The 12,564-nt window shown below is 39.4% G+C and overlaps 1 protein-coding gene across 3 annotated transcripts in view; it reads left to right on the top strand.

Moving 5' to 3' along the window:
* sbf2 (SET binding factor 2) overlaps nucleotides 1-12,564 on the top strand; it is a 114,541-nt gene that overhangs the window by 88,238 nt on the left and 13,739 nt on the right. For 2 of the 3 annotated variants that reach the window (XM_039795414.1, XM_039795412.1), the window contains exons 22-31: nucleotides 2,546-2,741; nucleotides 3,293-3,420; nucleotides 3,746-3,921; nucleotides 4,145-4,278; nucleotides 4,389-4,590; nucleotides 5,052-5,248; nucleotides 5,531-5,671; nucleotides 7,555-7,638; nucleotides 9,900-9,974; nucleotides 12,148-12,326. In XM_039795414.1, coding sequence (XP_039651348.1) covers nucleotides 2,546-2,741; nucleotides 3,293-3,420; nucleotides 3,746-3,921; nucleotides 4,145-4,278; nucleotides 4,389-4,590; nucleotides 5,052-5,248; nucleotides 5,531-5,671; nucleotides 7,555-7,638; nucleotides 9,900-9,974; nucleotides 12,148-12,326 — 1,512 coding nt within the window. The remainder of the gene's footprint in view (nucleotides 1-2,545; nucleotides 2,742-3,292; nucleotides 3,421-3,745; nucleotides 3,922-4,144; nucleotides 4,279-4,388; nucleotides 4,591-5,051; nucleotides 5,249-5,530; nucleotides 5,672-7,554; nucleotides 7,639-9,899; nucleotides 9,975-12,147; nucleotides 12,327-12,564) is intronic. The other variant, XM_039795413.1, reaches the window with a different exon arrangement.

Raw genomic sequence — 12,564 nt, 5'->3', positions numbered from 1 at the left:
ACAATGAATGCATTTAAGGTGCAGCTTTTATAGGAAGCTGAGCTCGCAGCAGTAATGAGGTGCAGAGGGACTCTTCTTGGTCTCACTATCCGTTCAAGGACGGATTCAAGAAGCTCTTATTATCTCCTGGCCAGGCCTCAACTCCCCCATGTTGGCTGTGGCCTTAATGGGAAATGCTGTGAATGATCTAATGTCCCTCTTCGTTCATATTTGTGACAGTGGAACAACTGAGTATTTCTCTATTGGCTTTGGAGGCCAGAAGGAGCTGAAGCCACAGGGTACAGACTTGACTGTTGTTAGTTACAGTTCATACTAGGGGTGAAACGGTACACAAAATTCACGGTTCGGTATGTAACTCTGTTTTGGGGTCACGGTTTGATATGTTTTCCGTAACAGGGAATAAAATAAAAGAAAGTGCAGAAAATGTCATATAATTCATTCTGAAAAGTATGAACATTCAACAGTGGCTCATTGGCCATAATTAAGGTAACGTTTTAGGGCAATCAAATAACAGAACATTTTGACAATAAAAAACAAATAACACGTGTCAGTACTGCTCCATCATAAGACTCTATTGAAAATTCTGAACAGAATAAAATGCACACGTAAAGTCACAGTGTTGTGGGGCTCAAGCACTTTAACCATATGCTTTACAGTAGTAGGTATTCACTATGACGGAGTATAGCATTATATAGATATATAGCATTAGTTATCACATGGCCCAGTCTGAATCTGGAGTGAGAGGCTGCCTGAGCGCTGTGGGGAGAAGGACTTGTCTTTGAGTCTGTTTTTTGTTTTGTTCCGTTAATCGACATATTCGGGTGATGCCGTCGTAAATTAAATGTTTAAAGTTTTTCTACAGAGAAGAAAATTTGGCTAGCCGGCTCAACCGCAACCAAGAAAATGATAGCTCAGCGCTGGCTCCCGCCCCACATTGAGCTTCACTAACCGAGCTAAGTTGACTAGCATGCTACAGGTGACTGACAAGAGCTAGTGCGCTGCCAAAACTTTCTGTGTAAAACTCAGAATTTCTGTTCCGTGTGTGCAAATAGTAGACATAAATAGACTATTTTGATGTGTTTTGGTCACAGGGCATACCAAACCAATGTCGCATACCGATCTGAACGTCCTGTATCGAAACGGTTTGGGGCGACCATTACAGCCCTAGTTTCATACAGTAGAAAAAGTTTGTTTTTGGTTAATGATCACCTCTGTGGTGTGCATATCATTTAAGGCACATGTGTGACACCACACGTTTCCTATTCATCTTTTTTAAGAAGGGCCATTAACTTCTTCTTTGAAAACAGAAACCAATTCCAAACTCAAACAGAATATGAGAAGTATTAAAAGAGATCCTGAATTATTATACAAAATATTTGCTGACAATGTTTTGTTGTTGCGTCTTTCCCATGTGTGAGTTTTGAGTTGCACTCTATCCTCGCTCCACTAGAAAAGAAAACCTGATAGGAATTAAGAAACCGGTAATGTTAATAAGCCTTAGGCCGGTTACACACTGCCTGCGTGGAGTGAGCGTGGCTGTGTGGATTTTTCTATGTCTTTACACACCAGAAACGTGTCTGACGCGGCGCTGCTGCTGCTAGCCTTGTCTGGACACGTATGTTTCCCATTGATAAAATGAAATGCCATGTTAAACATAAATATATACTGATTTGATTACAGCAAAGACAATGTCGGCAGTACTGACGGCAAAATAGGCTACAGAATATTTCGTTCTGTATTGACAGGTGCAATATTTGAAAATCTATTTTTTTTTAATTACATTTATATCTGCATTTATATCAAAACCTAGAGAGTTTCAAACAACATGTCATTTATTAATATGTATTCGTGTCTAAACGACATATAAACATCTTTTCCTATTCTATTTTGCCTGGAAACGCTTCCAACACGCTTGCGTGTCGTGTGAAAAATAGGCATCGGTTCTATTTTTGGCGTGTCACGCAGGCAGTGTGTAAGCTCTAACCTGTTAACATGGGAGCCGAAATATAAACGGAGACGCCATGCAGTTGACACGCTCACGCGACGCATCCAGTGTGTAACCGGCCTTATTCTACAAGTAAAATGTCGGTCAGTGTCCACATGTTTCAACGTCAGAAACAGAAAGGGGATAACAGCGTTCAATAAATTGAATAAATAGAAAAGTTTTTATTTGAAAAACATCATGAGTTTTTCTTGGAAGGCTAAAATGGTAGATTGGTCTCTAAAGAGAGTATGAATTAGTTTTTGTTGGCAAGTTTGTTTTTAAGATTGCTATCTGTGTGTTTGTGTGTGTGTGTGTGTGTGTGATGACGTGCATGTGATGCTAAAATACGTCCAAGGCAGTCATGCAGTGCTGTGATTTGACATTATAATGATTAATTGATTTTCTGGCTTTTTGGAATCTGACACTCTGACGCAAACGCTTTAGCTGAGTCCCTCATTTAGAGATCTTTAAAACCAATGAAAAATACCTCAATTTAATCTCAGACGTGCTTCATAGAGACAGGTATAATTTGTGTCTCTCCCTGTGTTTTTTTTCCATCAGCCTAAGATTCTGCGTCCAGCACTGCTTCCTGGAGAGGAGTTTGTTTCAGAGGGGTTGCGGGTGCTTCTGGACCCTGACGGCAGGGAGGAGGCTACTGGGGGCCTCCTGGGGGGCCCTCACATCCTGCCAGCAGAGGGAGCCCTCTTTCTCACCACATACCGCATCATTTTCAAAGGCACCCCCCATGATCCATTGGGTAAATAATGAACCACAGCAACACTAGCTTTTAAGTCGCAATTAAATGAAATATTACGTTTTTTATTTTATTTGTTAGCTAATTTCCAATGTTAATATAATAAATATGCTTTTAAATAAATTACAGTTCATTTTCGCACAATGCCTCTTTTTTTTCCTTGGACAGCAGTGCATTTTTAGTTACGTCATTGCATAACATGATTATTTTCAAATTATTATTATTTATTATTTTCTGTCTAATAAGTGGGTATAATATTTTGAAACAAAACCATCTTTTTCTGCTCAAATAGCAGCAGACTACCCTGGTAAATCATACTCATCACTGTAATGATCTTTCCAACCCATTTGAGTTTGGTTTGAGTTAGGTGGGGCGCCCTGGTTCATGTCCCCTCATCTGACCTTTGTTGCATGTCTTTTCCTATCTCTCCCTCATTCCAGTCAACTATGCAACAAAGGCATTCTTAGCAGGCGGTTGAGTGTGTTGTGCCAGTAAGATGCTGCATTAATCATCTCAGTAACATGATGCTGATCTTGGTTCCTGTGTGTGTCCAGTGGGGGAGCAGGCAGTGATCAGAGCTTTCCCAGTGTCCACATTGACCAAAGAGAAGAAGATCAGCATTCAGAACCAGCTGCAGCAGAACATGCAGGAAGGCCTGCAGCTCCGCTCTGCATTATTTCAGGTAAAGGCTAAAACACACTACACTCTAATGTAAGTCTAGTGTAGACACAAGCTACCAAAGATATTAAATGGATGGGTGGACACGGTGCAGTGTGTTTTAGTCAGTGTGGCTTTCCTGAGATTTTGGATTAAATTATAGAAACAACTCATAGCAGCGAAGATGTAGCATCATCAGTGGTTCTGTTTATCAGATATTAAATTTACATTATTATATCAACTTAATGCCTTTTCTTTCTTCAATTCATTGTTCGCTACATTTATAGATGGCCTTAACACGTGTTCCTTGTGTCGTTAGATAATCACTGATTCACTGATATCTTTTACAGCTGATAAAGGTGGCTTTTGATGAGGAGGTGAGCTCAGAGATGGTGGAGATCTTCAGGAAGCACCTCCAGAGGATCCGTTACCCACAGTCCATCTTCAGCTCCTTTGCTTTTGCAGCAGGACAAACAGCACCTCAGCCAATACTTATAAAACAAAAAGAGAGGAACACTGGCTTCAGGTTTGTGGTGCAGCTTTACAACAAGCTCTGGACTGACTGGTTATTGTAAACAAATTTGCCAAACATCACTAAATTGTGATTCAATGTGTAATCTGAAATTAGTGTAGATAAATACTCAGCAGTTTGTTTCTCCTGTGGAAATGTTGGGGGAAAAAAACTCCTGTTTTGATGCTGAAACCGCAAACAGTAAATTATGCTGCTGTCTGCCCTGCACTCTTCACAGAACACTGTCCAAAACTATTGTCAAGGGAGCAAAGAAGGCCGGAAAGATCACCATGGGCCGTGGCAGCCAGACCACACTGAAGAAGAACGACAGAGGCAGCAGGATGACCTGGCATGAAGATGATGACATTTCAAGTGAGACAAATGACATATTTCCACGGGATGGAGAACAACAGACTGAAGAAAATGTTAAAAGATTCAGAAATGTAATTCACCTTTTGTTTGTGTGTGTGTGTGTGTTTCAGTATCTGATGACGGTGAGCCGCCACCCAGCAGCACTTTGCGAGCATCAGAGAAGTCCACCATGGAGCAGCTGGTGGAGCAGTCCTGTTTCCGTGACTACCAGCGTCTGGGCCTGGGCACCATCACCGCCAGTTCATCTCGCGCCAAGTCAGGCGAGCAGTTCAGGATCACAGCCGTGAACAGACTCTACTCCCTCTGCCGCAGGTAAACACCTTACAGGCTGGATACCTGCTAAAGATAAATTATTCCATCTGCAACAATGCAAGTAAATGTGCCTCAAGAAAGTCCAGAAACCTGCTGATCTGTGCTGATTCCACTACTATCAGCACAGCTGTGCTGAGCACATTAGTTTCCAGGATTTGTAGCCCTGCCGGAAGCTTTGTAAGTCTGTGTCTCAAAAGGCCAATGGGGGGGAGTCCTTTACCTGGCAGACAGATGTTTGACGTATCAATTGAGACAGCAAGATTTAAATTCCGCCTGTTATACAAAAAAAACACACACTGACTAATACAGTCATAATCCCACTCTGATGTTTGCTGTAAGAGACCATTTATTCAGCTGCATCTCTGTGTGTAAACTAATTCCTTTGCAGTGGTTTATTAGTGATAGACCATCTATTTCTTAATATTTATGTTTGAGATTTCTATTCTGTCTCTGTCCATCAGTTACCCGGGGCTGTTGGTGGTTCCTCAGGCAGTACAGGACAGCAGTTTACACAAAGTGGCCCGCTGCTACAGACACAACCGTCTGCCTGTTGTGTGTTGGAAACATCCTCGCACTAAAGCCGTGCTGCTCCGCTCAGGAGGCTTCCACGGCAAGAGTGTGGTGGGATTGTTCAAGTCCCAGAATCCCTCCTCAACAGGTGTGCATTCACAGCAGCATAGAGTTGTTTGTTTTATATGCACAGCTGTTCTATCTTTCTTTATGTTTAACGTGTTCCCTTAGCTAACTGAACAGCTAACTAAAGCTCACTATTTTGTTTGTGGAATTGAAGTTTATCTGTTTACATAATTTATATCACTTGTGCAGCTTTGCCTCTCAAACCTTTTGATGGGGTAGCCTATAAAACACTTGACCTCTAATTCAAACTGATTTTAAAATGATCCTTTTCTGTCTAAATTACGTGTTTGTGTTTTGCCTTTAGCTCCTGCCTCATCCTCAGATTCATCCAGTAGTCTTGAACAAGAGAAGTACCTGCAAGCCATCCTCAACTCCATCCCTGTTTACTTCAAAATGAACGGAAACAACACCCTGTCCAACCGCTCCCTCGTCGGCCTTTCACCAGGTACACTGATCATAAGATAAGATTGTATTTTAATTTATTCTGTGATGCTGAACACCACACTTCCCTCTGCTACTTGACTATTTTGATCTGCCTCTGGGATAATTTGGATATTTCTAGATTATAGACCCTTAATATCTTGAAGAACACACATTCATGTGTTACATTGTTGTGACTTTTGAGGTTTAAGACCTCTGATAAAGGAATTGGCAACAAGACAATTTGACTTCTGAAAATAGGAAAGGCACAGGTTTATGTAAAACAACTAAGCCATAACATTGAGCCTGCAAGCACAGTAGCAGGAATCTGAAACAAGAACACTTACTGTAAATGGAATGCAGCCGTCAATGTTATCAATTACTCCTGTATTTGACAAGTCAGTGTTGGGCGTGAGATAGGGCAGAAGACTTTGTTGGCCTGAGGTTGCCATCATAAAATCTAAGATTTGCCAGTGTTTCCTAGTGTTTCTGGTGAACACTATCACCATTTAAATATCTACGACTTGGATGCTGACACGAACGGTATTTATTTTCATGTCAAAAACTATGGTTGCACTTTACATGAAGGTATCTAAATGAGAGTGACATGACACTGCCATAAACGTGTCATAAACATTATAAGCAAGTCATAAACATTTATGACATAACACTTCTTTTAGTAAGTAGTAGTACCCGGTTTTTGTCATGACAAGTTATGGTTAGGGTTAGAGTTAGGGTTCATGTGTCATGACTGCGTCATGACAGTGTCATGTGTTCATGACAGTGTCCTGTCACTCTTATGTAGATACCTTCAAGTAAAGGGTTACCAAAACTTTTAATGACTTCCATATGACCACGCTTTACTCTTAACATGACTATAATTATACTTCTATACAGTAATTTCAACGTAACCGTTGGATTGCTGAAGTCTGCAGGGAGCCAGTAAGCAGTGCCTGTGAGGCTGAACTCTGGGATCGTTAGTTCCCTCAAACCAAACCTATGTCACCTGACTGCCCGTGCTCCTACCTGACCTGTATTTGCTGATGCGATGGCCTCGGCTCTGCCGTGGGAAAATTTTAGTTTGTTTGCAAGGGACAAGAGGCCACGTTGAGTTCATTTCTTCTGATAAAGATAAAAATGGCAGATTTGCACTCTTTATTTTTGTCCACTCCAGCTCTGTTTTTTCTCTGGCATCATGCAATCACTCTCTTCCCTTTTGTGTTTGCTCTGGTCCGCAGCTATTTTTCACCTACTTATCTGTGTGTGTGTGTGTGTGTGTGTGTGTGTGTGTGTGTGTGTGTGTGTGTGTGTGTGTGTGTGTGTGTGTGTGTGTGTGTGTGTGTGTGTGTGTGTGTGTGTGTGTGTGTGTGTGTGTGACAGAGAGAGAGACTGTGGGAGAAATACTGTATCTGATAATTGGTAACATTTGGAAGGACATTTGTACAATAAAAGGTTATGTAAGAATCACAGGACAACCTAGGGTCACTGTCCAGCACATCCATCTCCTCTGACTTCACCCCCTCCTGCCTGTATCCTGAACATACTGGACAACATACAGTACACTGTACTGGACTGAAGCTGGGTCCAGGATGCCCACATACAGGCGCACACACACTCATTTACTCATTTAAATCTAGTGTTTAGAGTGCTCAGATCAGATTAATGGCTCTTAAGTAATGCTCAAGTCTGCAGTGTCACACAGTGTTTTCAAACTGAGCCAAAATTCATAACAAATCATTGAAATCGATTTTGTTTTCTCTTCTAGATGAAGGGAGTGCACATTTGTCGTCTTGTCTTGTTTAGGATTTTGTGCGAACACTTGTATGAAAAAAATACCTTCCTGAACGAGTCTCCTAACTAGACAATTGTTGTAACGTCCTGTGTATTGTGTGAATGTTTTGTCTTCAGGCAGTGACAGGAGGACATCCAGGATGTCAAAGATGGCTCCTGTCCATTTAGACCTCCCATTCTCAAACAGCTTTACCAGAGGAGGTGAGTGTTGTACTCTGTTTTCTACTCAACACGTCCACATGTGTCTTCCTGCTGCCAGGTGAAATATGAAACACCCTAATTTTTTTTTTTTTTTTTTTTTTTTAAAAAAAAAAAAAAAAAAAATATTTTATAAGTTTTTTTTTTTTTTTTTTTTTTTTTTTTTTTCAATTTTTTTTTTTTTTGGCCTTTTTTTTTTTTTTTTTTTTTTTTTTTTTTTAAGGAAAAATTAACAATAATTTGGAGGGCCCCCTGCATTGACTCTGAGGACCCGCTTTTGAAGATCCCTGATTTAGACTCTTAAAGAAAGGTTATAAGGCAGGTGATTTTAGAAAATTGCATTTGTGAGAATACAATACTTCCAAAGTTAAGTGCAAATGTTAATAGTGATATTCATTTTATTAATACATATCTAAAAATAACTTTCTACCATGAATATAATGCCTGAATGTGAGCAAAAATATATTTATGAAATGTTGCAGTACAAGGATTGTAAAGTATTGGAGATAAAGAGTAAGACTAAATAATAGACTAAATAAACAAAATACAAACACAGGTCATATTTTCGAAAAACCGTAAACAGATGCTGAAAATAATTTGTTTGTGATATGATCTGAAGCTCATAGCTGTATATATGTACAGTATACACTTGAATTATCTGACATGTTTGTGAAGTTTAAGGATTTATATCTCCTAACAGAAACTTGCTTCCACCTTTAGGTTTCTTGTGACCTGTAGTGTTTCTGGAAAATGAGCATTACTGTAAATGTAATGTCACAGATTAAAACTTGATGTGCTTGTAAAATGACTGACCATCATGACTTTATTAACTGGAATGTGAACACTTCAGAGGAAACGTTTAGTAAGTGTTTTATCTTAGCCAGATTTGCTTGGTGCCAGCGCATGTCTGAGGTGTTAGTCAGATGAATGTGATTAGACTCTAAAAAGGATGACACCCCACTTCTGATTACTTAAAAAATTCTCACTTTTTATCCACACAACTGCAACACTGTCCGGTAATAATAAAAACAACAAATTGTTTTGCCTCCTTTTAGCCAGATTTCCTCAGAAAGTGGTGCAAATGAAGTGATTTTTTTTTTTTTTTTAGATAACCAAGGTCATAAAATATGTGATATTGTAGAGATCTTTATTCTAAAACATTAGTTTTGTCTAGTGACAACAGTTCAACTCCAGTTCAACTAAACTCATACAATTATAATAGAATTGTTTAATCATATTAATAATGCAGATGGAGGCATTAAAAAACTGTATTTGAAATTAAAAGCGATTTAGCAACATAGCAAAGATCCCAACAGGCTAGCAAGGCGATGGCGTTGATGTGGCTGATGTTGCAAATTAATGATGAAAATTGTCATACAGTTTCTAATGAGAAGAGTGCAGTTACTAGCCTGTAGTCATTTTACAGACTACCATGATACAAAGCTCAATTACGTGACACATGTTAATAATTTAGTAATATATATAGTAAATCATAATATATGGAAAATAACAATCATAGAAAATAATGGAGTAATCGAAAATGGTAAAAAGGTATTGTGTTAATTTGTAACTATTATTAATTAGAAGATTAGAATTGTTAATTAAGAATTGCTTTTTTGTTACACTATTTTATTAGTTTAGGTATTACAGTGTAGCTCTCTAAACAGCTAGTTTAGTGTTGTGTTGTGCTAACTCCTTGTCATTGAAATTTTTGTAAAATAAAGTTAAATTTTTTACATTTAATTTTCCCCATCACAGTCCTGGTTATGGGTTGTGTAAATCCCTTTTTTTATGCCTGCTCTTACTGTAAGACACAGACAGTTTTCCCATGCTAAACTGACACCTGCAAATTGTGGTAACTTTAGTAAATACAGTGGAATACATGGTCAACCTCTGTTAGCATGTCTCTACCCAAAGAGAGAACAAATTACACCTGTTTCCTTTTCTAGACATCACAGGTTTCTGGAGCAGAATGTGTCACATCTGTTCCTGATAAACTGGCACAAAAGACTTTATTTTCACACCATCAATCATAACCATGGACCAACATATTCATGCATGCTTTGACGATCATTCTCACAGTCACTTTGTGTGGACCAGTCCGATCTTTGACCCTCAACTCTTCATTTGCATGTTTCTGTGGTCTGAAATGGTTAGTAGGCTAGGTGGTGATGTCCGTATGATGTTGACATGAATTATTTTTTTCATGCCCCTCTCCCTGCCCTCATCTTCTCTCTCTACCTCCTGTACAAACAACCACCCAGTGCTTGAGTACAGAGATAAACTATTCACTCACTCAAACCAAAAACCTGCCAGTAAGGAGAGAATCCACCATCAAGGTAATAGTCAAACTGTCTCTTTCCCCTGGCAGTCCTTTTAAAGCTTTCCTTATCTTTCTAACGCATCCTCTAAGCCTCATCCTTTTTTCTCTTTCTAATCTACACGTGCTATATAACCAGGTCATGTACTACACTGCACCGCACTGCAAACCTCTTACAAAGACCTTATGAGACATAGTACTAATCATGGCTGACTTTTCACACGCTCCTATGGGAGCTGTGGTTTTTCACAAACCAAAGTGGCTGCTCTAATGTGGCGTTTCCATTGTTAATGTGTTGGCTCAGCAAGGCCAACTGTGGTCAGTTACAAGCCGGGTCTAGACTGAGGAGGAAAGGAAGCTGTTCGTCTTTTCAGACGAGTCATGAATCATACAAAATGAGGCTCCTCTGATCCTGCAGTATAACAAAGACAGACTTGAGTAACTGTAAATGTGACTGAAAGCAAATAGGATTCAGTTAATATTTAAAAACAAAACAGTCATATAAATGCTCTGATATTGTCTGCTGTTATTGTTGGTTTATCTCGGAGTCATATCCGGTCCAAACAGCAGTCATATTAATAATGTAATCCATAGGCGCCGATTTCGTCATGAGTCATTTTGTACCCACCACTTTTTTTGAAAACCTCGAGCTCAATTTAGTTAAAAAAAAACATTATTATATGTGTTCATAACATATAAGATTCTTGAGCGACTGATTCCAGCAAATCCACAACAATCTCTATCCCCACAGGGCAGGCACAGACAAAGCCATTATGCTGCTACGCATCTCTGCTCTCAACGCTGCCTGCCTGTATGATGCCTGTCGGGACATTCTAAAATTCTTAACGTGGTTTAATGTACCTAAACAACGATCAATGATCACCAAATTTCATTTTTTGTCATGAACACTTCAGCCTGTCAAAAAAACTAAACCGAAATCCAACGATTATAGAAGTTATCTGAAATTAACGTTTTCTTCTTCATTGGCACCTATGGCGAGGAATGAGCTTAATGTGGTTTAATGTACCTAAACAACAATCAATGATCACCAAATTTCTCTCTCATATTGCTCCTCATAACCACTGAAAACTTTTAAAAAAATCAAACCAGAAATTTGGTGATGATTGATCGTTGTTTAGGTACATGAAACGACGTTAAGCTTTTTCACGTTAGGATTTATAAAGCCCATGAGAACCGTGGAGAGACAACCCACAGCCGGTCCGCTGCCCTGCTGAAAATGTGAAGCAGAAACTCTAAATGTCAGATAACATCCATAATAATAGGACTTTGGGTTAGATGTTTTGACAGTTTTCAGTGGTTATGAGGAGCAATGTGAGAGACAAATGTGGTGATGATTGATCGTTGTTTAGGTACATTAAACCACGTTAAGCTTTTTCGTTACAATTGGCTCTAATGAAGCAGAAACGCTTAATGTCAGATAACGTCCATAATAATAGGACTTTTGGTTTGATTTTTTTGACAGTTTTAAGTGGTTATGAGGAGCAATATGAGAGAGAAATTTGGTAATCATTCATCATTGTTTAGGTACATTAAACCATGTCTTTATTAATTAGTAAGCTACAGGACAGCGTCTTTCAAAACATGAACTGCGCGAAAGAGAAAAAAAAATGAATGCGTCTCTGTCCCCAGCACATTTCAAACCAAACTGACGCCCATGATGCAATCAGGTGTCAGGTATTAACAGTTACGTTATTGATCACACCTGTGAAAAGTGTTAAAACTCTATTTAATGTAAGTATTAAATAGAGTTTAGTTGTATTAGTAGCAGTTTGACAGCTGTTCATTTGCAACTCAAAAGGGCTGAAAGTAATCACTGTGAAAAATCATGTCCTTCCTGAAATGATTCATGCAGTTTGAAAGGTATTGCATGCTGGTTTTCAGAGAAATGTGCTTCTTTTAGACTTGTTGACTTGCAAAGAAATTCCAACAACTTCTGCTTCTAATATCTTGACACACATGATTTACAGAAGTGACTGCTTTGTTAGTGAAGTTAAAGAATGAAGGTCTTTTACATAATCCCTGTTTTACTGCTCTGCATGTAAACGTAGTCCGCATGTCATGTGTTGTTCATCATTCAGTCTTAGTTTGTTTGACAGCATGTGTACATCAGTGGCATTCGAACAGGCCAGCTCCTGCGTGTGTGACTTTTGTTTGTATCTGTGTGTTTGCAGGCATGTGGGCTAGCCTGCGCTCCAGCAGCAGACTCAGCCATCACCCGTTGACAGCAGACGTGGGTGCCAGACTAGCAGGGAAGGATCTGGCGCCTCCTGCAGGTAGCACCAGTCTGCAGGCGCAGCTCCTGAAACAGCAAGCTGCCCTCTACGTCTTTGGAGAAAAGTCCCATTTAAGGGTGAGAATGAAAAGAAAGCTGCTCTCTGGGGGCTGAGGGGACGTTTTGTTTTAAATTGTTGTAAATCTACACTCAGTGTCAACTTCATCAGGTCTATTGAAATCCAATACAACTGTTCATTAAGTCTACTTACTTTATGATGCCTCTAAAGTTTTTTTTTTTTTACACTGTCATCGAGGTGTTAAATAAAAAAATCAGTTTTAGCATTGAGGTCGTAGTTACTGATGGTCTTGTACTG

The sequence above is a fragment of the Perca fluviatilis genome, chromosome 3 (assembly GCF_010015445.1).
Source record: "Perca fluviatilis chromosome 3, GENO_Pfluv_1.0, whole genome shotgun sequence".
NCBI lineage: Eukaryota > Metazoa > Chordata > Actinopteri > Perciformes > Percidae > Perca > Perca fluviatilis.
The sequence above is the reverse complement of the archived record's forward strand: the minus strand, read 5'-3'. Positions and strand labels throughout refer to the sequence as shown.